The sequence below is a fragment of the Dendropsophus ebraccatus genome, chromosome 1, assembly GCF_027789765.1.
Source record: "Dendropsophus ebraccatus isolate aDenEbr1 chromosome 1, aDenEbr1.pat, whole genome shotgun sequence".
NCBI classification, from domain to species: Eukaryota; Metazoa; Chordata; class Amphibia; order Anura; family Hylidae; genus Dendropsophus; species Dendropsophus ebraccatus.
In genome coordinates, this window is record NC_091454.1 from 97,919,113 (window position 1) to 97,946,236 (window position 27,124).

Consider the following 27,124-nt stretch of genomic DNA (forward strand, 5'->3'; position numbering starts at 1 on the left):
TAGTGGGGTAATAATGCAAGAGTTTGTGTGAGCTATTTTTACAGGTTGACCCAAAGCCCCAGCTTAGTAATGGACACCATCTATCAGCCTGCTTCTACTACTAAGCTTGTAAAGTTAGTAAAAAGAAATTACAATACAACTGTGAAAATGTCTCTTTATTGATAAAAAATATCCCCACACCCCTAGATTCCAAAAGCCAATCATCGACAGATGAAAAATTAAAAAATGGTATCTTAAGATAAAACAAAAATAGAACTTGGGCTATTACCTGCTGTGCTCGCTGCTGTGACTAGTGCATGCAGTTATAAACTACAGACATGAGTCGGACTTTCAAATCCATATTCCAGCTGCAGGTTACAAGTGCATACGCTAGCTGCTGGGGCTAGTGCATCAGGAAATGGTGCCCACAAAGTGCCAAAAGGCTATGATTTGCATACTTACAGTCCATACATTGCTCCCTGAGGAAAAAGTATGCCAAATTATTTTCAGTGCCTCCCATAAGCCACCCACACCTCCGACTCTGAATCTCTGAATTTCAAATTGTGGCCACCATGCATTAGCACCATTGCTGTCTTTTACACCTGAAGTAATCATGACATTGAAAGACCTATGTAAATGGCCAGCTTCTAGATTAATGCATGTTCTCTTTTAAAACAGATCAAGCAGCAAAAGATCAAGCAAGTCAACAAACTGAAAGTACTCCAGTCCCTGTAAATATGGTGCATACTCAAATGAGTGTTGTGCAGCAACAAATTGCTCCACCTCCTCCTCCTCAACCAATTAATATGTTTCCCTATTCAGTGGGTGTCCCTCCTCCCTTGGTGAACATCCAACACAATCCTTATAATCTTCATCCACAACTTCCTATTCATCTCCACCCAGCACTACCTCTAGTTCAGGTGTCTGCACCATCTAGTGTACCTCAGGGATTACCTCCACCCCCACCACCGCCTCCTCCATCCCAGCAAATAAGTTACATTGCACCACAGCAAGATGGAAAACCACTGCAGGTACCTAGTTTTGCTTCTAACATACAGAAACTGTGTTTAATGTTTATACAAAATGCTGTTATGGCTTCCTAATTTGCCTTGTTTTGAGCCAGGTTAGCCATATTGTCAGGATATCGAATGCTTATGGTGTTAAAGTACACTATACCAGTATTATTATATATGTGTGTACAGAGTAAATGTGTACAGAGCTTGAAAGATGCAGTGTTAGCACAAGTACTGGAATGTTAGTTAATCAGTTCCATGGCTACCGTATTCCCCTTAAAGGGCAACTTCAGTGAAAAATGTTTTCTTTCAAATCATTACAATTACATTACAATTATTACAAAATCCCAAGTGTTCCAGTACTTATCAGCTGCTTGATGTCATAGACAGATATGTATGACACCAGTTGATGTGAAAGTTTTTTTTTTTTTTTTTTGCTGGAGTTGCCCTTTAAAAAATGTATTCCAACAGGAAAGCATGCGTTACATAAGACATTTGTATTAGATGGGTACTCTGGGCATTCAGATTTTTTTAATATAGGGCTGGGATTGCTAAGAAAATAAAAGCCTATACTCTTTAACATGCTTTCCATGGGGTCCTCCAGTGAGTTCCCCTGCTGAATGCTGCAGACACTACTTCCGAGATGGACTTGTCTCTATAGTGACAGCCTGCTCAGCCAATTGCTAGCTGCAGCACTGGCCTGCCTCAGTCAGTGATTGGCTGAGCGAGCTGTCACTGCCTAGAGAAGTCCTTCTCATATGTACTGGCCAGAGCGTTCTGCTGGGGAACTGAAGACTTAACAGGAGGACCCCTAGGGTTGCATGTTAGGAGAGTATGACTTGTTTTTTTGAGTTCTTAGAAGTCTTAACGAATGTTTGCTATTGGGGGAAAAATAAAGTTGTGGCATGTGAAAAGAAAGCAGAGGTATCTTGCAGCTGCTTATCTCTTTCCTCTGTGGGTAATGCACATGCACAATCAACCACTGATTTTCTTCTAGTTAGCAGTGCAGTACAGAAACTCTGTAACATCGCTGCTCCATACAAAGAGAATTGACCTTGTATTAAAACATTTATGTAGTTGAAGGGAGGCCCGCTTCTGCCATGTGGCGGAATGAGCCTTCCGCCTCAGGCGGCAGATTTTGCGGTCCAGCAGGGGGCGGCATTATGTCCCCCCTGCTGTCATTTTTGTTAAGTATCACTTTGACTGCGGATGCGCGATGCCGGCCATCACTCAGGGGGCGGCCGCATGAGGTTTGCCTCAGGTGGCAGAGACCCCAGAATCGGCCCTAGTTGAGGTACTCTTGAAATCTGCGCTCTCAAAACACTTTAAAAATAGATAAAAGCATTCGTTCAGGTTTTTCCAGCAGCCCCATTTATAGTGGGGCAATAACCATTAATACCTTTTCTATTGTGAATAACTTGAACTTTTACTTTTCTGTATATTTCATTTTTAAATATTTATGTTGTGTTAACTTTTAAACAGGGTAATCCCGGTGCCACTTATGTAAGTAGTAATGTAAATACACCACTCTTGCCTGCTCCAGCAGCAGTCCAAGGAACAGTTGGGGTCGTTCTAGGACCAATATCTGGCAGTGTGGCAACATCGGGTCACAGCAAAAACTCACATACTACTTTCAAGTTCGCTGCTCGAAAGGACAGTGTTACTGTGGAAGCCAGTGCAGATAGCTCCAAAAAGGAGAAGGTAACCATAGATTTAATGGACATCCCCTTTTTTTTTTTCGTGTTTTTTGTGTTAAGTGTATGTATCCAATATGTTTCTCAGTATGTCTCCCCTCTGTTGGGTAGCTTTTATCAGCTCAATAACCTGGAACTTAAAAAATTATAAAAGGAAATCAAAATCCTTCATCTACAAAAATACGAAATCAATAAAAACTAGAGAATGTGGTTCAAAAAATTAGCTCATAAACAGTCCCATAGGTTGGAAAATAAATGGTTCTTTAAAAAACGAAAAAAATTGGCCTGGTCCTTAATAACAAAAAACACTGTGTCCTTTAGAGGTTAACACAGTGGTTTTTGTTCTTAAGGACCAGGCCAATTTTTTACCTCTTTGTTTTTATAAAGAGCCATTTATTTTCCAACCTATGGGACTGTTTATGTGCTAATTTTTTTACACGTTTCGGAAAACAAGTTTCCTTTCTCAAAAATAGTGTACTTTATTTTTGAGAAAGGAAACTTGTTTTCTGAAACACGTCATATCAGTGTTTTTTAAGAATTCAACTGGCATGCATGGATATTTTCCTCGGGCAGCGCTGAATATTAGTACCTTGCCTTTTTTTTTTACTTTGTTATAACTTTCAAAATATAAATCAACAGTAGATGTGATTATAAAGCAAGTTTGCAGTATACATTCATAGTTGTTGGTTTGTTTGTTTTTTGTTTTTTTTTCCTGTTATGCTGAAAAATAAAGCTGAACTTACCAGAAATCCAGGTCCAGTCTCCTGAAGACAGATTTTCTGACTGGTGCTGATTTACAGACAGACTAAACACAGGAATTTCGGGCAGTACAGAGTCAGGGCTCAATGTGTCAGTCAGTCACATGACTGCCTTCTCTCTGTGAACACTCATGTTTTCTTACTTTTTATTATTTTTATTTTTTTTTATTTCAGGAAACAGAAAACAGGAAGGGCTGTGTTTTCCATAACAAAAAAAATAAAATAATGAATGTAAATGGCAAACTTTTTTTATATCACACCTGCTGATTTAGATTTTAAAAGTTATATCGATGGTGACACTTGAAATGTTTTGATCATGCCTCTCCTTTACCTTAATCAACCTTAATTAATCAAAGGCTATAAAAATGGAGGTGTACCTGTCATTAAAAACAACTTTGCATATTGTGATAGAGGCTGTCAATGACAGAGCAGCAGACATCAGAGAGAGGGACACACTAATCCTATATATTTTATACATTGACATCTAGAATTTATTTTTTTTTACTGTATAAATTTATACTTATGAGAGAAATTTTTTAAATATTTTTATGCAATTCTGCAATGAATTTGCCAAAATCACAGCAAAAAAATTATAGCGAATTGTGCAATTCTTGCAAAAATTGTGTGAACTTTTAAAGCCAAGCCAGTTTACAGTAAACATTCTTTTTTTTTTTTTTTTTTTTCACAATTTTTAAGAATTTCCGGTCAAAAATTACTTTTTCCACCGATTGGCGCCAAAAATTTTTTTTTAACCCCTTAACGACATCGGGCGTTAACTTACGCCCTCGCGCCCTGGTGCTTGGCGCATCAGGGCGTAAATTTACGCCCGATGTTTCCCCGATCGCTGCGTGTTCACACACAGCGGTCGGGGAAGATGGCCTGCTATAAATCATAGCAGGCCATCTTAGCTTCACGGCATGGGGGGTGGTTAACACCCCCCGTGCTTACGATCGCCGCTATAGGCTGATCAATTCAGATCAGCCAATAGCGGTGATCGGAACCTTTCCGGGTCATCAGCGACCCGATGACCCGGAAAAAAATGGCGGTCGGTGCTGTCCGAGGACGGCACCGACCGCCATTACTGTAAAAAGTAATGGTGATCGCCGTGCCACCGGCCCGATCGCCGTGAACGGCCGCCCGGCCGTTCACGGCGATCGGGTCGGTGGCACGGCGATCAGAGTCCCAGAAAATAGTAAATACCTGCCCTGGACCCCTCAGCTAGGTAGCGGAGGGGTCCAGAGCAGGTATTTGTACATTACTCACCTGTCCCGGGCTCCTGATCGGCGTCTTCCGGGTTCGCGGCGTCCTCCATCTTTCCGTTCGGTCTTCGGGTCTTTCCGGCGATTTCCGGCGCTCTGCTGCCCTCTAGCGGCTGATATGTGTAATACACGTATCAGCCACTATAGGGATGTTCAGAATGTAGAAAAAGTTTTTTTTTTTTTCCCCAATTTTTTTTTTTCTATTTTCCGCACCCTATAGCCGCTGAGTGTTGATCAGCATTGCACGAAAGTGCGCTCCTAATCAGCAACTCCTCCTTTTTGGCGTAGGGTGGTTTTTTTTCTATATTCTACTGCCACGGTCTGCTGATAAGTGCCGCACATAAGTGCGGCATTTATCAGCAACTCCTTTGTTGGCGTAGGTTTTTTTTTTATACTTACTGTAAAAAAAACACGTAAAAAACACTACATTACACCACACTACATTGAATAAAGTTTGACACTACACCACTACATACCCCATATACCAATCCCCGTATAAAGATGACCCCCAGGGTGTTTTCGGCGTCAGAGGGATACGTTATTATTGCCTCCGACACCGAAACAGCCAGTGAGGATGAATGGGGGGATCCTTCTTTCCTCCATTCATCCTCATCCTCCAATGACATGTCTGGGGGGGTAGCGTAGCGTACACTGCCTCCCAGACACGTCTTTTCCGCCAGTACCGTCCCAATAAGAGATCATGGTATGGCGTGAAATTCTCCAAACTCTGTGAGCGTACCTCAGGGTACTCTTACAGATTTAGGGTACGTGCACACTGCGGAATGGCGAAGGATAACCCTTTGTGCATTCCGCAGCTGGCACCCGCCGGCGGACTGATGCGGGCGCATGTCTCTACCCGTGTCATAGACTCCATGTTATGCACAGGCGGATTCCGTCGTCCATCCAAAGAATAAATACGTTGGACGGAGAGCGGAATCTGCCCGTGCATAGAATGGAGTCTATGACACGGACGGAGACGTGCGCCCGCATCAGTCCGCCGGCGGGTGCCAACTGCGGAATGCACGAAGGGTTATCTGTCGCGATTCCGCAGTGTGCACGTACCCTTAGAGTGTATGTAGGAAGGGACACCCGAATCCAGCCCCCAGATGCCCCCTCCCCCCCCCCCATCCTCGGAACAAGTGGGAAGATCATCCGGGAACTGATCTTCCCACTGCTGGATAGAGGTTACCACCTGTACGGGGATAACTTTTATACCAGCACCCCTCTTCCGGTCCCTTGCTGCCCGAGCTACTGTAGCTTGCGGCACAATCCGAAAATATCAGAAGTAGTAATAGAGCCCTAATATTTAGCAGCCATGGAGCGGACCCAGCGCTTCTGGATATGAAGGACCCCGTATCGCACCAGGACAACATTTTCCAGGTGACGTCCCCCACACTGGAGAACGGGAGACCCCAGAAGAAGTGCAGAGTGTGGCGTAACAGGGGGATCAGGAAGGACACCATTTTCCAGTGTGACACCTGTCCTGATCACCCCGGCCTCTGCATACAGGATCGCTCCAAGGCGCACCACACGTCACTGGGGTTCTACATTATCTAAATTCTGTCCCTTATTCCTATTTCAGGGGTCACGTTGATCCAGGGATTATTCTGATCGCCATTATGGAGTCGGGAAGGAATTTTTCTCCTGTGATGAGGCTACTGTCGTCTGCCTCACGAGGGGTTTTTGCCTTCCTCTGGATCAACACAGGTTGAATTTGATGGACACCTGTCATTTCCAACCTTATAAACTAATAATTGCCCTAATACCCCCAAATAAATTAGAATTGTCCCTTTTCCCCAGCTAAATAGGTATGGCCGCCATTCCCATTAGAGGATGCCATGATGCAATTACAAAGCCTCTGTGCGGCCAGGACAGTAGAAACCCCCCACAAGTGACCCCATTCTGGAAACTACACCCCATAAGGAATCTAACAAGGGGGGCAGCGGGGATATGGCCCCCTGGTGACGGCCACATTTGGGACGTGAAAATGAAAAAAAATGGTATTTTTCATTTTCTCGGCATATGTTCTACGTAAGTGACTGTCACCAGTGGGGTCCATATCCTCACTGCACCCCTTGTTAGATTCCTTATGGGGTGTAGTTTCCAGAATGGGGTCTTTTGTGGGGGGTTTCTACTGTCCTGGCAGCACAGGAGCTTTGTAATTGCGACATGGCCTCCATCCTCCATTCCAGCCTCTAAATGGCGCTCTGTCCCTTTGGTGGCTTGCCCTGTGCCCATATGGCACATTATGCCTACATGTGGGGTATTTTCGTACTCAGGGGAAACTACCCTACACGTTTTGTGTTCATTTTCTTTTTTAACCCCTTGTGGAAATGGAAAAAATCAAGGCTAGACCAACATTTAGTGTAATTTTTGTAAAGTTTTTACTCTAAATCATTAATCTTGTCATGATTTTTTCATTTTCACAAGGGGCTAAAAGATTAAAAAAAACAATAAATGTGTAGAGCAATTTCCCCTGAGTACGGAAATACCCCACATGTGGACATAAAGCGCCATGCGGGTGCAGGGTAAGCCTCCGAAGGGAAGGAGCGCCATTTCGTTTTTGAAGGCTGGATTTGAATGGAATGGATTTCGAGGGGCCATGTTGCATTTAAAAGGCCTCTGTGTTGCCAAGACAGTTGAAACCCCCCACAAGTGACCCCATTATGGAAACTGCACCCCTCAGGGAATGTAACAAGGGGTGTAGTGAGCATATGGACCCCACTGGTGACTGGCACAAATATGGAACAATGTGGCGTGAAAATGAAATATTACATTTTTTACACTATAATGTTGGTTTAGCCTTGAATTTATCATTTTCACAAGGGGTTAAAAGAGAAAAAAACACACAATATGTGTAGAGCAATTTCCCCCGAGTCTGTAAATACCCCACATGTGGACATAAAGCGCCATGTGGGCGCAGGGCAAGCCTCCAAAGGGAAGGAGCGCCATTTGGATTTTGGAGGTTGGATTTGGCTAGAATGGATGATGAAAGCCATGTCGCATTTACAGAGCCCTCGTGCTGCCTAAACACTGGAAACCCCCCACAAGTGACCCCATTCTGGAAACTGCACCCCTCAGGGAATCTAACAAGGGGTGCAGTGAGGATATGGACCCCTTGATGACGGGCACATTTGTGCCATGAAAGTGAAAAAATTAAATTTTTTACTTTTACGTCACATTGTTCCACATTTGTGCCCGTCACCAGTGGGGTCCATATGCTCACTGTGCCCCTTGTTAGATTCCTTGAGGGGTGTAGTTTCCAGAATGGGGTCACTTGTGGGGGGTTTCCAGTGTCTTGGCAGCACGAGGGCTCTGTAAATGCGACATGGCCCTTGAAATCCTTTCCAGTGAAATTCAGCTTCCAAAAGCCAATTGGCGCTCCTTCCCTTTGGAGGCTCGTCCTGCGCCCCCTTGGCACTTTATCGCCACATGTGGGGTATTTCCGTACTCGGGAGAAACTGTGCTACACATTTTGTGTCTTTTTTTTCCTCTTATCCCTTTAAGAAAATAAAAAATTGAAGGCTAGAACAACATTTTAGTAAAAAAAAAAAAAAATTCTTTTTTTACGCCATATTGTTCGGAAAATCTGTGAAGCACCTGTGGGGTCCAAATGCTCACTGCACCCCTTGTTACATTCCTTGAGGGGTGTAGTTTTCTAAATGGTGTCCCTTTAGGGGTGTTTTTTAGGTTTTGGCACCCCAGAGCCTCTGCCAACCTGAAGTGGTACAGTCAGAAATGACCAAATATAACGGAGGCATTGAAATTCACTAGGCGCTCCTTTGTATCTGAGGCTTGTGGTTGCGTCAAATAGCGCAATAGGGCCACATATGGGGTATTTCTATAAACTGCAGAAACGGGGCAATAATTATTGGGGTGCATTTCTCTGGTAATAGGTTTATAATTATGAAAAATATTGGATTACAATAAAAACTCTGCAAAGAAAATTAAAATTTTCAAATTTCTTACACACTTAGCTTTTATTTCTGTGACTCCCCTAAAGGGTTAAAACACTTTCTGGATATGCTTTTGCAGAGTGTGGGGGGTGCAGTTTCTGAAATGGGGTGCTTTGTGGGGCTTTCTAACACACAGGCCCCTCAAATACACTTTAAACCTGAACAGGTCCCTAAAAATATCTGATTTTGAAATTTTACTGAAAATTTGGAAATTTGCTGCTAATGTTTTAAGCTTCCGATCGTCTAAAAAAAATGAAAAATCGTTTAATAAATGCTGCCAACATAAAGTAGACATGTTGCTAATGCTATTTAATATATAATTTATGTGGTATAGCCAATTTCTGTATACGCAAAAAAGTTTCAAAGTTGGAAAAATGCAGTTTTTCACATTTTTTCACATTATTTGGGTTTTTTTTCATAAAGATTCATTATGAGTATCGACTCCAATTTACCAGAAATGTAAAGTACAATATGTCACGAGAAAACAATCTCCGAATCAGCCGGATAGGTAAAAGCATCCCGAAGTTATTAATGAATAAAGTGACATAGGTCATATTCATAAAATTTGTCTCTGTCATTAAGGCCATTTCAAGCTCTGTCCTTAAGGGGTTAAGGACGGGGCCCATTTTCGTTTTTGCGTTTTCGTTTTTTCCTCCTTGTGTTTAAAAGGCCATAGCACTTGCATTTTTCCACCTAGAAACCCATATGAGCCCTTATTTTTTGTGTCACTAATTGTACTTTGCAATGGCAGACTGAATTTTTGCATTAAGTACACTAGGAAACCAGAAAAAAATTCAAAGTGTGGGGAAATTGAAAAAAAACACGCATTTCTTTTATTTGGGGGAACTGTGTTTTTACGCCATTCGCCGTGGGGTAAAACTGACTTGTTATGCATGTTCCTCAAGTCGTTCCGACTAAAACGATATATAACATGTATAACTTATATTGTATCTGATGGCCTATAAAAAATTCAAACCATTGTTCAAATATACGTTCCTTAAAATCGCTCCATTCCCATGCTTATAACGCTTTTATCCTTTGGTCTATGGGGCTGTGTCAGGTGTCATTTTTTGCGCCATGATATGTTCTTTCTATCGGTACCTTGATTGCGCATATACGACTTTTTGATCGCTTTTTATTAAATTTTTTTCTGGATTTGATGCGACCAAAAATGCGCAATTTTGCACTTTGGGATTTTTTTGCGCTGACGCAGTTTACCGTGCGAGATCAGGAATGTGATTAATTAATAGTTCGGGCGATTACGCACGCGGCGATACCAAACATGTTTGTTTATTTGTTTACTTTTATTTAAAACCTGGGAAAAGGGGGGTGATTCAGACTTTTATTGGGGGAGGGGGCTTTTTTACTATAAACAACACTTTTTTTTTTTTTTTTACACATATACTAGAAGCCCCCATGGGGGACTTCTAGTATATGTACTTTGATCTCTCATTGAGATCTCTGCAGCATAGATATGCTGCAGAGATCCATGAGATAGGCACTCGTTTACTTCCGGCTGCTGCAGCCGAAAGTAAACGAGTGCCGAGTCGGGGACGGCGCCATCTTGGACGAGTCCCCGGCCGGCATCAGTAACGGAGATCGCTCCTCCGGGACAACGTCCCGGAGGAGCGATCTCCCCCCACTAGACACCAGGGAAAGGTTGCCTCCGGTAATCGGAGGCAGCTGTCAACTTTGACAGCTGCCTCTAATTAGCGGGCACGGCGATCAGACCGTGCCCGCTAATAGCGGCGGTCCCGGGCTACACGCGGCACCCGGGACCGCAGCGCTTCAAAGCGGGGCCGCCGCGCGGTCCCGCTTTCAAGTGCTAATGAGGACATATGACGTACCGGTACGTCATATGTCCTTAAGAGGTTAAACTGTGCAAATTTTAACTATAAATTTTTGTACTAAAATTATGCAATTTATTTCATGTTTCATACGGTTTTCTAAAATGTTGCAGTTTTAACAGTAAATTTGCTGTAAAAAAAACAATTTTTTTTCCCACAATTGGTAAAAGCTTTTACCTTTTTCTAAAAAAAAAATTGTGGCTAAATATTATGCAACCTTTTTGCAATTTGCACAAATCTGGCTAAAACTTTACCGTGCCAAAATATTATTTGATCCGGATTTTCGGCATGGGAGCAGAGCTTTGAATCTCCCTCCCTCACTTCCTAGGCACGCTCTAAATTTCTAATATTGAGTTCATTCCTTAACAGGCAGTGGAGATCAGAATAGTGACACCTACTGGCCAGTGTTATAAATTAATTTTACACAGAAAAATATATATATACTTTTTTTTTATTACAAATGTACTCTGACGTACACTACCTGCGCCGGTGGCGAAGATCGCCGGGCGTCTCATTGGAGAGGCTCTGCTGCCGGGAGAGCTTCGGGAGAATGAGAGAGGCTTCGGGAACTTCTCTCATTCTCCCGAAGCTCTCCCAGCAGCCGAGCCTCTCCGATAAGACGCTTGGCTGCCCGGGAGAGGTTCGGCGATCTCCGGCTTAGGTAGTGTACGTCACACTGCCTGCGCCGGGAACGGTACGGGAGGCGTGCCGATGCCGGGAACAGGCCCCAGGTGAGTTAAATGTTTGGGTTTTTTTTAACAATGGTCGCACCATACGGTGGGGATGGGGCCATTTTTGAGCCCCCCAACCGTATGGGGCGACCATACCCGGCGTATAAGATGACCCCTGACTTCTAAGAAGATTTTTCGGGGTTAATAAGTTGTCATATACGCCGGAAAATACGGTAGATTTCTCTACCACCTGCTTGCACTGGTGATTTTAAGGCAGAAATCACTAGCCCTAATTTCTTCTCTTTTGTCAACTGCGAATACCATACTGGGACACAGGATTTCTTTCCCAAATACATTATTTTACATTTGGAAAAATTAAACTGCAGTTTCCATTTACACCTGCAAGAATATTAACCCTATTGCAGACTTTTGTGTTATTGGCAAACAGACAAACCTTCTCCTATGTCACTTAAAAAACATATGTAGCACTCCACATAGTCTCTGCCTGCTTGGAATACACACCAATAACAACGTCCCTCTGATATCTAATCTATCCATCAGCCAACCACTGACCTATCCAGGGATTAAGTCAAATACTCACTAACTTCTCTATCAGCTCTTGATGGGGAGCTATTTCTGATTTTTGTAATTCCACAGATTTTCTTCTCCCTGTCACCAATATATGTGAAGATTTCATTCCCATCCTCAACAGATTTTGCCATTTCTTCCTCTTGAGGCCTTTTCAGCATTAATAATCTACTTTTCCTCCTCCCTAATTTTAATGCCTCTGTCAGCTACACTATACTGTATACATATACAGTATAGATAGATACTATAGCTTCCTACATCTCTTGTAAACCATAGTGGTTTCTTCTCCCTTTTACTTTTAAGATTTTTGTTATGCATATGGTCTAGTTGCCTTTTAACCTCTTAAGGACGCATGATGTACCCGTATGTCATGCGCCCGTAAGAGGTGTTCAGAGCGGGTCCGGGTGCCCCTTGTAGCCCGGGACCGCTTGTATTGGCGGTATCAACACACTGCAAAAGTACAATTAGTGACGCAAAAAATAAGGGCTCATGTGGGTTTCTAGATGGAAAAATGCAAGTGCTATGGCCTTTTAGGCAAAAGGAGGAAAAAACGAAAACGCTAAAACGAAAAGTGGCCCTGTCCTTAAAGGGTTAAGATTATGTTTTAAATACTGCCCACTAAGCGTTCACGCTTCCTGTTTTATCCAACCATTCTTATTCATTAAGTACTGTATTTTCCTCCGTATAAGACTACTCTTCTCGAAAGTCGGGGTTGATCTTATAGGGCAGGTGGTGAAGAACTTCAGAACCTGACAGGAGAATCTGGGGTCGCCGCAAAGGTGGGGCTCAAAAACTGCCACATCCCCGCTCTATACAGTGATCGTATGAAGGGCAGAGCAAGCTGCAGGCGTCTGGGTTATGGCAAAAAGAGAGACAGTGGAGTGGTGCTGTGCCCAGAAAAACACACCCCTTTCACCCATTTGGCCCCCTGTATCCTACCAGCATTACTATACATTAGAGATGAGCGAACCGGGTTCAGGTTCGAGTCGATCTGAACCTGAACGTTCGGTATTTGATTAGTGGCGGCTGCTGAACTTGGATAAAGCTCTAAGGTTGTCTGGAAAACATGAATACAGCCAATGATTATATCCATGATTTCCACATAGCCTTAGGGCTTTATCCAACTTCAGCAGCCACCCCTAATCAAATGCCGAAAGTTCGGGTTCGGATGGACTCAAGCATGCTCGAGGTTCGCTCATCTCTACTATACATTCATCTCTGCCTCTCCGAGCTGCCGAGGACTGCAGTGAAGCGATGCAGGCGCACATGTGCGAGATCTGAGAGTGAAAGAGGTGTGTTTTTCTGGACACACCACCACTCTACCGTATCTCTCCTCTTCATACCCCGAATGCCTGCAGCTTGCTCCTTAATTTCCTTGGAATTTTATCCTTTTTAAATACAGTAGTTTGGCTACAGTATAGGATTTCTCACATTCAGTTTGTATGTAAAACCAGAAACACTGGCTGTCACTGGAACCTAAATGTTCTACTCTACTAATGAGGAATCAGGTGTCTGAGGTTAAATACTAACTCTAGAATGTTCTCTTCTCTGGTTGGTTCACAAGCTGCTCCTGTAATGGCCTCTGGTCTTGCTTTTGCATGTAATTGCCCAAGGATATTCCAGTCAATATCTGTCATATTAAAATCGCTCGTAACTAAAACATCCCCCTTTATTGCCATTTGTGAAATTTCATTGACCAAGATATAATACTTCTCTTTCCTGCTGGATCCACTTTTGATTTGGACTCAAAATACAGCATTTTCTTGGAAACTGCAGATTTTTCAATGTGTCAGAAAACCACTCTTGCGTTATCTAGGGTTTCCTGAGAGGTCCTTACCAGCTAAACTCTGTAGTTTTGAGCTGAAGAGTAAACTAGCTTTCATTCAAAATCATTTGTATGGCTGGGTTCACACCATTTGTGTGCATCTGTTTTGATCTGTTTCACCATTGACTTCCATTATAAAAAAAAAAAAAAGATCCAAAAACTGGTCAAAACCTTTTTTTTTGTTTGTTTTAAACGTACACAAAAACAGGGTCAACTACGTTTTTTGTGTACACTGGAAAAATTATGCATTTTGATTTTTTTTTTTTTTTAAATGGAATGGAAGTCAATGGAAAAACAGATGCACTTAAATGCATCCATTTTTCAATCCTTTTTTTTTTTTTTGCATAGAACGGATTGCAAAATTGCAGTATGACCCCAGACTTAGGGATCCATTTGGTTATGCAGTGCCAATATTCAAACCACTGCTAGTAACACTGTGGCCAGTGCTCATCTTTAATGTAAGTGATTACAACTAACCTCCACAAAACATAAGTTCATTCTAAACCAGATGGCTGGATTGTTGGGAAATCAGATGCTTAAATATTGCTGTACATCTATTTTGTAGCTAGTATGTCTGTGATTAAACTGGTATTTAGAATTTTGACAAGAAGAAATGAGTTTGTCAATGAATTCTCTCTTTTTGTTAGAAAATTCTGATTCAGGAGAGGGCAGCACAGGAGGTTAAAGTGGCTATAAAACAGTACTATCAAAATAAAGATATCACAAAGGATGAATATAAAGAGATTGTGAAAAAAGCTGTGGACAAGGTAAGATAATTATGAAGTAGAAGTGTTTGTGTAACATACAACAGATTATAATTTGGAAAACTTGCTCATAATACGGGCGCTCCTTTACTGGGAGAATACATTACAAGTTTCTTTACTGGGAGAATACATTAAAAATAAAACATTTTTGTAGAATACAGCAGTTAAAATTTTGCACCTCATAACAGATTCTATCTAATAGGAATCTATCCCAAGATATAGAATTCACTCTTACATGAATTGCTATTAGATGACTAGTTGGCAACTGGTCATCTGATTATTGTCTGTTGAAATTGATTTCTCCCCCCCCCTTTTTTTTTTCTAGGTTTGTCACAGTAAAAGTGGAGAAGTCGATTCAGCTAAGGTGGCAAATCTTGTAAAAGCTTATGTGGATAAGTATAAACACTCTCGCAAAAAGGGGAATGACGACAAACTGTGAATCACAGGCTATCACTGGAATGACAAAAGTAGACAAAGGACTGCTACAGTAATTGTCTAAGTGCAATTTCAGAGTCTCCACAAAAATGGTCACAACTGTGATTGGAACTGGCTTTTGATAATTAATTTTTCAATGTAGAAACCTTTTGATTTAGAGCTCAACACCCCTCCCCTTTAAAAGATGGATTTTTGTTTTTATTAGGGTGAACATATGAATAATAATGTACAGCGTTTTGATTCTTCTCAATGATGTGTGTAATAATAGAGATGATAATCTCAATACTTGGCTATCAGCTGGCTATCGTGTGTACAGTACATGTAATCTGTCGGTTAAGAAGTCTGATCATAAGAATCTTTGATTGTGTTTTCTTCTAATAGTGAGATGTTTTTCTTGGCTCCTTTATAGTCTAACTGGACACGCTGGTCTTTAAGTGTACCCAATGTATGCAGGTGTCTGTACCTTGATATAGAATCTGTTTAGAAATAAACTTTCAGAATAACAATATGCCTATTGCAAAATATTATGTCCGACAAATATATATATTTTTAAAATGGACATGGTCTATGGAAACACCAAATAAAATAAATATGCTGCTTGTTTTGGTTGTGTTTGTTTTTTTGTTTTGTTTTTTGTTTGGGTTTTTATTTTATTTTTTTAGTAAACTAGTCCTTGCAAGATATTGGAAATCACATGATATCCCTCTCATATATACAAGGTTATACAGGCAATTAACACAATGTATAAATAGGCAGAGGCTATTGCTTATGGTAACAATAATATTGGGAATTTCCATAAATGTGGTTTTCATGGGGACATACTATGTATTTCTTGGCCTAATCGTTATCCAAATGCAAAATTTAGACTATATTAGATATAAATATAGTTTATTGCTGCTTTGATAGATGCCATGGTTCACATGTTTTATGTTCTTTTGTGTTATTTCTTGGTTATACCTAGTGTAGCATACTGTTTTCTGTGTATGTACTTCTAACATTGTTGTTGGACAGACTTTTGTCCTTTATGACTGTATTGACTTTAATGATTATTGTAATCATTTTTTTTCCCCTTTAAAATTTTTAATCTAAAGACTGAAACAGAATATTGCTGCCTGGTTCCTAAGATACCTACATTTTGTAGATTGGTAAACTAGCTTGTACTGCCATCTATGGGAGGGGAAATCAGTGCAAACTAGCTAATTAGTTAAATCTACAAAACACATCTCAGGGACCAGGTAGAGCACTCTTCATAACGAGAGACACAGTTGGAATGAGTGCTACAGCATCAATCAGGTAATGGTAGACACTTGAATTGCTCTCCTGAGTAACTACCGTATTTTTCGCTTTATAAGACGCACTTTTTTCCTCCCAAGGTGGGAGGAAAAACTAAGTGCGTCCTATAAAGCGAAGACGGCTCCCAAGCAGTGCCGAGCACTGCATGGAAGCCGACCCGCCCTCCCCCTGTATTGCCGCTCACTATGCATATGCATAGTGAGTAGCCCTGAGCGATCCCCTCCGCCCGCCCCCTCTATCCCCGCTCAGCTGAGCCGATCAGGAGCCCGGAAAAGTGCAATGAGCAGCACTTTCCTGGGCTCCTGATCGGCTAAGCGGCGATGGAGGGGGCTGGGTGGGCGGAGGGGATCGCTGTCCTACTCACCTCTCCACCGGCCCCTGCAGCTCCTCTCCCAACTCTCCGGTCTCCCGTCATCCTCCGGGCACAGGCAGCGGGGTACAGAGAAGCTGCCTGTGTCCCGGAAGTGTTCTGCAGCTGCAGTCTCTCTGTCCCCCGCTGCCTGTGCCGGAGGATGACGGGAGACCGGAGTGTCGGGAGAGGAGCTGCTGGGGCCGGCAGACAGGTGAGTAGCCTGTTTGTTGTTTTTCTGGTCGCAGGGGGCAATGGCTACTATGTGGGGGCATTGGCTACTATATGGGGGCATTTGGCTACTATGTGGGGCACTATATGGGGGGGATTGGCACCAATCACACTGCTGCAATCTCCAAACTGTGACAATGAGCAAAATATTTTTTTTCTATTTTTTCCCCCCTAAAATCAGGGGTGCATCTTATCAAAAGGCGTGCCCTATAAAGCGGAAAATACGGTATGTAGTTTTTTTAAAAATGTAATTTTCTATGAAATATCTGAGGGGACAAAATCTCACTAGATGAATTCCTTGGGGTGTAGTTTTCAAACTAATGTATATTTGGGGGGGACTTCTGACGGTGTGGTACCACAGTTCCTTTGGAATCCCAATATGGTACCTAAAAATACATACTAATAAAAAGCCCCAAATTCACAGGGTGGTTCTTAATTATTTTTCTCATTGCCCTATGACTGCACCCCTGGATAGGACCACCTCCTACTCCTATTGGACAGGAAACGGGACCACTGGACCATAAAAGAAGCAAAATGCTCCACCACAACCAGTTACTGTATCCTGTCCCATATGAGCAGGATTACTCAGGATTCTCTCCTGGACCTAAGAAGACTAGACTGGGGAGCCCCGGTGCAGACACCCACTCACTGGCTTCCTGGACTGCGTAAGGCATCCTGAGCTGCAGTCCAGTCTGCTTGCCACCCCGGCACCTTCTGAAGAGGGTCCCCGCTGCTCCAGTGGCCCCTCTGGACGCCGGCTGCAGGTTCGTCTTCCCGCTCTCCCCGGCTGTAGGGTGTGCGCTAGCGGGGGGAGGGGTTTGGACTGATGACGCGGACGGGGAATGATCGGACTATCTGCAGAACCGTGTTTGGCAGTGTCTGGGCGGGGGGTGGAGCCAGCCGGTTTCTGACGTTTTGGCGCCAGATTCAAAAATGCTGCAGAGGACCAGGAGGAGTGCTCTGCACTAAGCAGCTGGAGTGTCCCTGACTGGTGCTCTTCAGGAGATGCTGCTGCTGCTGCAACCTGGAACTTCCATTTGGACAAGAATGGAGGCTCAAGGCGCTGATACTAAGGGAACCACACAGACAGAATCTACTGTGGTATGTGAGGTAAGAGGGGCTTCCCCTAGAAGTTTTTTTTGTTTCTCTTCATTACATGTGATGTGTATTTTCTATATGAAACCAGCAGGAGGAAGCTGCTAGAAAAGAGAAGGAGAAACAGAGGAATAGGGATTGCCCTATCTGTAAGAAACACCTAAGCTCATCCTATAATAAAGCGTTATGTGGTGGATGTATGAACCGTGTGCTTGAAGATCAGGGTCCATCTTTCATGAGAAAAATAAGGGACATGATCAGGCACAAGATTAGGGTATGTGCTTAAAATGTTTTTTTTTTTCCAAACCTTTCTTTTTCTTTATGGTTTAGTTACTAGAATTTTTTTTTTCTATATATTTTGTTTCAGACCTCATTACCCTCTAAAACTTCAACCTCTCAGGCTGTTATCCCTCCAGCTCCGATAGTTCTACCCCCAACAACTCCTCCTGAGACCTCTCCTGTTGATTTACCGGGTCCTAGTAGTCCAGCTCCCTCTCCATCTATTGAGGAGGAACAGGAGCAGTTTTCGGTGCTTGATGAACCTGGAGAGATTGCCTCTGAGGGTGAGAATGTAGGAGAGGAGTTCTCTTCCCCTCTTCTGACTACAGAGTACATAGACTCATTGCTTAAAGCCGTACGCTGCACTATGGAGATAGACGATACCCCTCAGCTCAAGTTGGTGCATGACCATATGTTTGGACCGTATGTTTGAAGGCCTAGCTTCTAAGAAACGACCCATGTTTCCGGTGCACCAGAGCATTAAATCTCTCATATCTAATGAATGGTCCAAACCAGACCGAAAATTTTTCATACCTCAGGCTGTAAGTGGGGTTTGTTTCTTTGCTCCTGGTGCTTTTCTTACTTAGAATCTTATTATTAGAAGTGCATATATCTGTTTATATTTTCCGCTACAGTATAAAAGGAAGTATCCTTTTAGCCACGAAGATGCAGAATACTGGGAGAGTGCCCCTATGATCGACCCACCAGTGGCAAAGATTTCCAAGAAAAAAATTGGGAGGCTTTTTTCGCAACCTTTAAACCTCTAATAGCTACCACCTCTGTGGGCAGATCCTTACAGATCTGGATGTCTGAACTGAAAGACAAGGTCTATGAAGGTAACCCTGAACAGGAATTTTCTACTGCATTTAGTATCATTGAAAACACAGTATCCTTTATTGCAGAGGCCTCAGCAGGCGCTTTAAAGCTTTCAGCCCATTCTGCGGCCTATCCAATTCCGCCAGAAGAACCTTATGGCTTAAGGAATGGTAAGGGGACACAAAATCCAAGACAAAATTGTGCAGAGTACCTGGTGAAGGAAAAATCCTCTTTGGCTCGGCTCTAGATGTTGTCTTGGAAAAAGCATCAGACAGAAAGAAAGGGTTTCCCCTCATTCAACAACAGCAGCCAAATAGATCTTTCAGGGGCCGAGGTAGGAAGCCCAGAGGGGGATCTTCTTCCTCTAGGAGGGATTGGAGGCCTACCAAGAAAGGGAAGGGTTTCCTCTTTCCTAGTACCGAGACCAAGAAACCCTCACAATGACACAATGTCCCGGTGGGGGGGGTCGATTTGTCTTTTCACTACTCTAAATGGTTTAAAATTTTTGGTAGCACTTTTGTTTTGGAGACAATAAAATCTGGTTTAAAGATTTATTTTTTTAGTCCTCCTCCGGGAATAGATATGTGTGTACTGACTTATCCTCTGATCCTGAGAAAGAGGTCGCCTTAGTCTCAGAAGTCCACTCCTTACTGAACAAAAGAGTTTTGACCCCGGTTCCTTCGGACCAGATAGGAGTTGGATTTTATTCCACTCTATTTTTGGTAAAGAAACCGAATGGTTCTTTTAGAACCATCATAAATCTTAAACCCCTAAATAGAGTTGTTACTTACAAAAAAATTTAAAAATGGAATCAATATCCTCTACCATTCTGAATCTTTCGGAGAACTGTTTCATGGCCACACTAGATCTTAGGGATGCTTATTACCATGTCCCAGTACATCCAGAACACCAACAATTCCTTAGAGTGGCTGTTAAGATGGATAAAAACATTCAGCATTTTCAATACTCTGCCATGCCCTTTGGCATATCTCAGGCCCCTAGAGTCTTTACTAAAATCATGGTGGAAGTCATGGCTCATGTCAGAGAAAAAGACATTATCATCATCCCATACCTGGTTGATTTTCTCCTAGTTAATAGTTCCCCGTCCATTCTGGAGGCAAACATCCGCTGTGTAGAATCCATCTTCACATCCTTGGAGTGAGAGATTAATGAGGAAAAGTGCAATAAAATCCCAACCCAGAGATGTAAATTCCTAGGTATTTGCCTGGATTCTCTCTCCCAACAATCCTTTTTACCAGTCAATAAGATCTCCCAGATTATTGCCAGGACTCAGGAAATGATTTCTCAGCCTCTCACTACCTTCAGATCTGCCATGTCCCTTTTAGGGTTATTCACTTCTTCTATACAAACTGTACCCTGAGTTCAATATTCTAGACGTTTTCAGGCCCAGATCTTATCCGAATGGGATGGACTTGTGGATTCCCTAGACTCCCCCTTTTTTTTTTTTTTTTTCTTTCTTCGCAGAGTCTGAGATCCCTCTCTTGGTGGACGGTGGAAGAACACCTCAACAAAGGTCTCCCATGGAAGCAATACAACATAGTTACAATCACAACGGATGCCAGCCCTCAGGGGTGGGGAGCGCGCACTTGGACTCCCTCTTGCTACAAGGACTATGGACTCCAGAGGAGGCAAAGGACTCTCAAAATATACGAGAATTAAGAGTCATTTTTCTATCTTTAGCCCAGGCCCTTCCTAATCTACAAGGAAGAAATGTAAGAGTAATGACAGACAACGCATCAGCAGTCGCTTACATCAACCATCAAAGATCACCAGAGGATATCACACCACATATTCCGACTTGCAGAACCTCACTTTTTGTCCCTCACAGCACTCCATCTAAAGGGAATAAACAATTACAAAGCAGACTAACTGAGCCGCAATCAACTCCACCAGGGAGAATGGGAACTGTCACAAGAGGTATTCCTTCAGATATGCAGACTTTGGGGTTACCCCACAATGGACCTTTTTGCAACCCGGACCAACAGGAAGGTCCAGCGATTTCTGCTCTTGAATGCTTTGTTCGATTTTAAGTTGGCAGACCACCCCTGGATCAAGAGATTTACCAGGGCTTTAAGCAGACTATATCTGTCCATTAAATCTAGACTTCCCCCTTGGGATCTCAACATAGTACTCGCTGGCCTCACCATGTCTCCATTTGAGCCTGTTGATAGTTGTAACATTAAATTTCTTTCTTTGAAATTAGCATTTCTATTAGCCATAACATCAGCCAGAAGAGTGAGGAGATTTGGGCCTTCTCTATCATCCCCCCCTTAGCTGACGGTTAGGGACGATAGAATCATCCTCCCCCTGACCCTGCCTTTCTACCAAAAGTAGACTTTCATAGATCTCAAGTAGTGATTCTTCCCTCTTTCTGTGATAACCCTTCTAATGACAGAGAGTCATCTTTCCATACACTAGATGTTAGACGCATCCTCCTTCACTATCTAGAGGTCACAAAAGAGTGGAGACATAGTGACAATTTTCTGGTATCTTTTCAGGGGAAAAATAGAGGGAAGGCTGCTACATCCCAGACTATTGCTAGATGGGTTAAGCTTAATATCGGAAAATGCTATAAGATCAGTGGGAAGGACATTCCAACTGGGTTTGGGGCTTACTCCTCCAGGGCCGTAGCTACTTCTTGGGCTGAGAGAGCTTCCGCCCCTATAGACCAGATTTGCAGAACTGCCACATGGAGTACTCCCCATACCTTCTTCAAACACTATAGATTACAATTATCTTCTACAGAGGATCTCACCTTTGGCCGTAGAGTTTTGCAGGCAGTTGTCCCCACCTAGGCGAGTTATTTCTAGTCCAATCTCCAGGGATGCCATCATAGGGCGATAAGAGAAAATATAAATTACTAACCGGTAATTCCTTTTCTTTAAGCCCATGACTGCACCCTGCCTAATACCCACCCGTAGTATATTTTAAAAAAAAATTATATATATATAAATAACATATACACTCACCGGCCACTTTATTAGGTACATCTGTCCAACTGCACGTTACCACTTAATTTCTAATCAGCCAATCACATGGCGGCAACTCAGTGCATTTAGGCATGTAGACATGGTCAAGACAATCTCTTGCAGTTCAAACCGAGCATCAGTATGGGGAAGAAAGGCGATTTGAGTGCCTTTGAACGTGGCATGGTTGGTTGTTGGTGCCAGAAGGGCTGGTCTGAGTATTTCAGAAACTGCTGCTCTACTGGGATTTTCACGCACAACCATCTCTAGGGTTTACAGAGAATGGTCCGAAAAAGAAAAAACATCCAGTGAGCGGCAGTTCTGTGGGCGGAAATGCCTTGTTGATGCCAGAGGTCAGAGGAGAATGGGCAGACTGGTTCGAGCTGATAGAAAGGCAACAGTGACTCAAATAGCCAACCGTTACAACCAAGGTAGGCAGAAGAGCATCTCTAAACGCACAGTAGGTCCAACTTTGAGGCAGATGGGCTACAGCAGCAGAAGACCACACCGGGTGCCACTCCTTTCAGCTAAGAACAGGAAACTGAGGCTACAATTTGCACAAGCTCATCGAAATTTGACAGTAGAAGAATGGAAAAACGTTGCCTGGTCTGATGAGTCTCGATTTCTGCTGCGACATTCGGATGGTAGGGTCAGAATTTGGCGTCAACAACATGAAAGCATGGATCCATCCTGCCTTGTATCAATGGTTCAAGCTGGTGGTGGTGGTGTCATGGTGTGGGGAATATTTTCTTGGCACTCTTTGGGCCCCTTGGTACCAATTGAGCATCGTTGCAACGCCACAGCCTACCTGAGTATTGTTGCTGACCATGTCCATCCCTTTATGACCACAATGTACCCAACATCTGATGGCTACTTTCAGCAAGATAATGCGCCATGTCATAAAGCTAGAATCATCTCAGACTGGTTTCTTGAACATGACAATGAGTTCACTGTACTCAAATGGCCTCCACAGTCACCAGATCTCAATCCAATAGAGCATCTTTGGGATGTGGTGGAACGGGAGATTCGCATCATGGATGTGCAGCCGACAAATCTGCGGCAACTGTGTGATGCCATCATGTCAATATGGACCAAAAGCTCTGAGGAATGCTTCCAGCACCTTGTATCTATGCCACGAAGAATTGAGGCAGTTCTGAAGGCAAAAGGGGGTCCAACCCGTTACTAGCATGGTGTACCTAATAAAGTGGCCGGTGAGTGTATATGTATAATAAAATATGATGGTAAAAATATACAAGAAGACAAATGTATATATGTATATTTTTTTTGTTGTCTTCATAAACTTTGCTCCTACTTACCTTGCTGAGAACTGGTGCTGGTGGGGCGTTTTGCTTCTTTTATGGTCCAGTGGTCCTGTTTCCTGTCCAATAGGAGTAGGAGGTGGTCCTATCCAGGGATGCCGTCATTGGCTCAAAGAAAAGGAATTACCGGTTAGCAATTTATATTTTTTTAAGTCTGTGTGAGGTAAGGAGTACTAGCGCCTGTCTATTCACCAGAGGGTACATTCACTTTGTTGTAAAGAATTGCTCTAATTCCTGTTAAAAGGAACAGGTTCATTCTTCGGAGAATGGAGTCTATGGCACAGGCGGAAATGTGCACTGCGGAATCGGCAATGGGTCTTCTGTTGGGATGCCCTATTATGCACATTCTCTATTTGTGACTAACTACTATCATTCCATATATTGTTAATGATTTCCGTTTAAGTTTAGGACCAAATAGTAACCCTCAGACATGCCCTTGACCAGCTCAAAAACACTGAAAAATGCCGGAGCTCACCGCAATGGCAAGAAAAAAAAAATTCCCACAAAAATAAGGCTCTTGGTTACCATTTGCAAACAGTGTAAACAACCCCACCACGATAAGGTAGCCTCATATTAGGCAGACCCTACACTGTACTATGGCCTCTCCATGGCATATAATACGCCTGGTTCTTGACCAGATCAACCTCAGGACCATGTATTGCACAGATTGGAGAAAAGACCTTGGAACTGGGGACAAAGAGGATCTGGGGGAAAAGGCCATACTGAACCATGTGTATGCAACAAAACCAGATTATACAAATCCTACATTAGCATTTTAAGTAGTAGGGATAAGCGAATCTTCCGTAGGAACGGAATGCAGCGCTTTATTCCTGCCCTTCAGTCTGTGAGCTGCTCTGCTCCCTGCCCAGGATTGTATCAATCTTTTCCCAGCACCTGGGGAGGAGCGTCAAGGAGTAAAGCAGACTTCATAGGCCTGCAGCCTGATGAGCGAAACAGAGATAGGAACTGAGTGCTTTGTTTCGTCCCTAGATTTGATGATCTCTAATAAGCAGCCAGAATATGGCTGCTTATGATGCTAATTTCATGTACCCCCAAGTGTGTGTGGCTTAAGATATATGATGAATCACCCCCCACTGTAATGACAGTGCTGCCTTCCATGTCTCTGTTCCATATGGAATGTGTGAATGCAGCCTAAGGTGATGGCATCTGTGTGGTGCCAGTAGACTACCTTCAAAATGGTTCCACCATCAGTGCAAGGTATTGCATTGAACTTTAGGACTAATTTGAAGGCAGTAAGCCATCCAAAGGATTCTTGTTCCTGCAAGACATTGCCGCCACTCACACTGCACAAGAGACTATGGCAAAACTGGAGGGTAGGCTTTCAGCTGGTTGACCACCAACCTTATTTACCAGATCTAGCTCCCTGATGACGTGGCAGAGGGCGGTCGGCACAAGGGACGGTTGCAGCGGTTCAGCCAGCCGCCCGAAGATGACATCATTGTCACAAGATGGCGGACGGGGGTCGACACAAATCAGGTGAGCACTACACTTCCGGGTCTAGCGTGGGTGGGGGGAAACACGGGGAAGGGGGCCATTCACTATCATAACATACACATTACAAAGTTATACAACTTTGTAATGTGTTATTTAGTGAATAATTGTTTAGCGCCACACTGCCCCTTTAAGCCATTTTCATGCGAGAGGCAACCTCTATGATTTAGAAGAAAATAGTTTAGGAGCCAAGTTGGGTAGAGAGGCTGCAGACAAGAGAATTACAAGTAATGGATATTAAAAAGTAGTCCAACCAGGGAACTTACATAGATGTTGTCCTGACGCTTAGAATAGCGGTTAGGGAATATGGTGTATTCTAATGTAGACAGAATAGGGACTAGAGTCAAAGTATAATACTGGTCAAGAGTTTCACTAGGTGCCAACCATATGACGACAGATATGATGAGGTCAAAAAACCATGAGGTACTTAGTTCCTCAGGTTGCTAATAGAGCACTAAGAATTAGCTAGGAAGAATTTGAAATAGAAAGAGGCTAGAGATCATCAAGAGGTAGAAAAGTGCATCTCCTGGAGACAGAACACATCTGTATGGATCGAAGCTCTGAACATTATTGACGCTGTTGTGTCTGGAGAGGGATTCCAAAGGGTACCACAACTGCTTATGACAGGTCATAAAAGGAAAGACTGTAATTTCTCCTATTTTCAAATCCATTCCTTGCTTTGTCTTCAATAACCTGTCAGATAACTCTCTGTGTAAACACACCATTAGTCCATGATTATGTTCTGTGGGTGTCAGGTAATCATCTGTACACTCATTATGACTCGCTTTAGCCATTCTTGCTTCTAAAACTGAATCTTCTAGCAGGGATGACAGTCCTTTCTATTTGGCTGTGTAGAAGACAGCACTTCTGTGGCAGTGGTGCTCGAGGTAAGGAATGTTCAGGTAATAGGAAAAGCCCTGCATTTACCAAGTCAATTATGCTTCTTTGTGATGCAGCAAACATATGGTACAAGGACGCGTTTCAGCCAAGCATGGCCTTCATCAGCTTAGGTGTACACACCTAAGCTGATGAAGGCCATGCTTGGCCGAAATACGTCCTTGTACCATATGTTTGCTGCATCACAATAAAAGCATAACTGACTTGGTGAGTGCCGGGCTTTTCCTATTACCAGTGCTTTCTATTTATCATCCTTTGCATCTTGTAGGCAGAAGGAACCCCCAAGGTGGTGCCCCAGTGTCTCCACTTCAGCCACTATTCAAATTCAATAAAATAGTAAAATTATTGATAATTAACCCTTTAAGGACGTGGCCCATTTTCGTTTTTACGTTTTCGGTTTTTCCTCCTTGTGTTTAAAAGGTCATAGCACTTGCATTTTTCCACCTAGAAACCCACATGACCCCTTATTTTTTGCATCACTAATTGTACTTTGCAATTACAGGCTGAATTTTTGCATAAAGTACACTGCGAAACCAGAAAAAAATTCAAAGTGTGGTGAAATTGAAAAAAAAAACGCATTTCTTTTATTTGGGGGAAATGTGTTTTTACGCCATTCGCCCTGGGGTAAAACTGACTTGTTATGCATGTTCCTCAAGTTGTTACGATTAAAACGATATATAACATGTATAACTTATATTGTATCTGATGGCCTGTAAAAAATTCAAACCGTTGTTAACCAATATACGTTCCTTAAAATCGCTCCATTCCCAGGCTTATAACGCTTTTATCCTTTGGTCTATGGGGCTGTGCGAGGTGTCATTTTTTGTGCCATGATGTTTACTTTCTATCGGTACCTTGATTGCGCATATGACTTTTTAATCGCTTTTTATTACATTTTTTCTGGATTTGATGCGACCAAAAATGCGCAATTTTGCACTTTGGGATTTTTTTGCGCTGACGCCGTTTACCGTACGAGATCAGGAATGTGAATAATTAATAGTTCGGGCGATTACGCACGCGGCGATACCAAACATGTTTATTTATTTATTTATTTGTTTACTTTTATTTAAAACCTGGGAAAAGGGGGGTGATTCAGACTTTTATTAGGGGAGGGGGCTTTTTACTATTAACAACACTTTATTTATTTTTTTTACACATATACTAGAAGCCCCCCTGGGGGACTTATAGTATATACACTGTGATCTCTCATTGAGATCTCTGCAGCATAGATATGCTGCAGAGATCCATGAGATCGGCACTCGTTTGCTTTCGGCTGCTGCAGCCGAAAACGAACGAGTGCCGAGCCGAGGACGGCGCCATCTTGGACGCGTCCCCGGCCGGCATCAGTAACGGAGATCGCTCCTCCGGGACAAGGTCCCGGAGGAGCAATCTCCCCCACTAGACACCAGGGAAACGTTGCCTCCGGTAATCGGAGGCAGCTGTCAACTTTGACAGCTGCCTCCGATTAGCTAATTAGCGGGCACGGCGATCAGACCGTGCCCGCTAATAGCAGCGGTCCCGGGCTACTCGCGGCACCCGGGATCGCGGCACTTCAAA

At 43.0% G+C, this 27,124-nt stretch overlaps 1 protein-coding gene across 1 annotated transcript in view; it reads left to right on the forward strand.

Annotated features, from left to right (window-relative positions):
* Positions 1-15,390, forward strand: part of SCAF11 (SR-related CTD associated factor 11) — a 64,605-nt gene extending 49,215 nt beyond the window's left edge. The window contains exons 12-15 of the mRNA XM_069975965.1: positions 658-1,010; positions 2,475-2,693; positions 14,238-14,357; positions 14,680-15,390. Of these exons, the coding sequence (XP_069832066.1) occupies positions 658-1,010; positions 2,475-2,693; positions 14,238-14,357; positions 14,680-14,793 (806 nt within the window). The 3' untranslated portion in view covers positions 14,794-15,390. The remainder of the gene's footprint in view (positions 1-657; positions 1,011-2,474; positions 2,694-14,237; positions 14,358-14,679) is intronic.
* Positions 15,391-27,124: the final 11,734 nt, after the last annotated feature.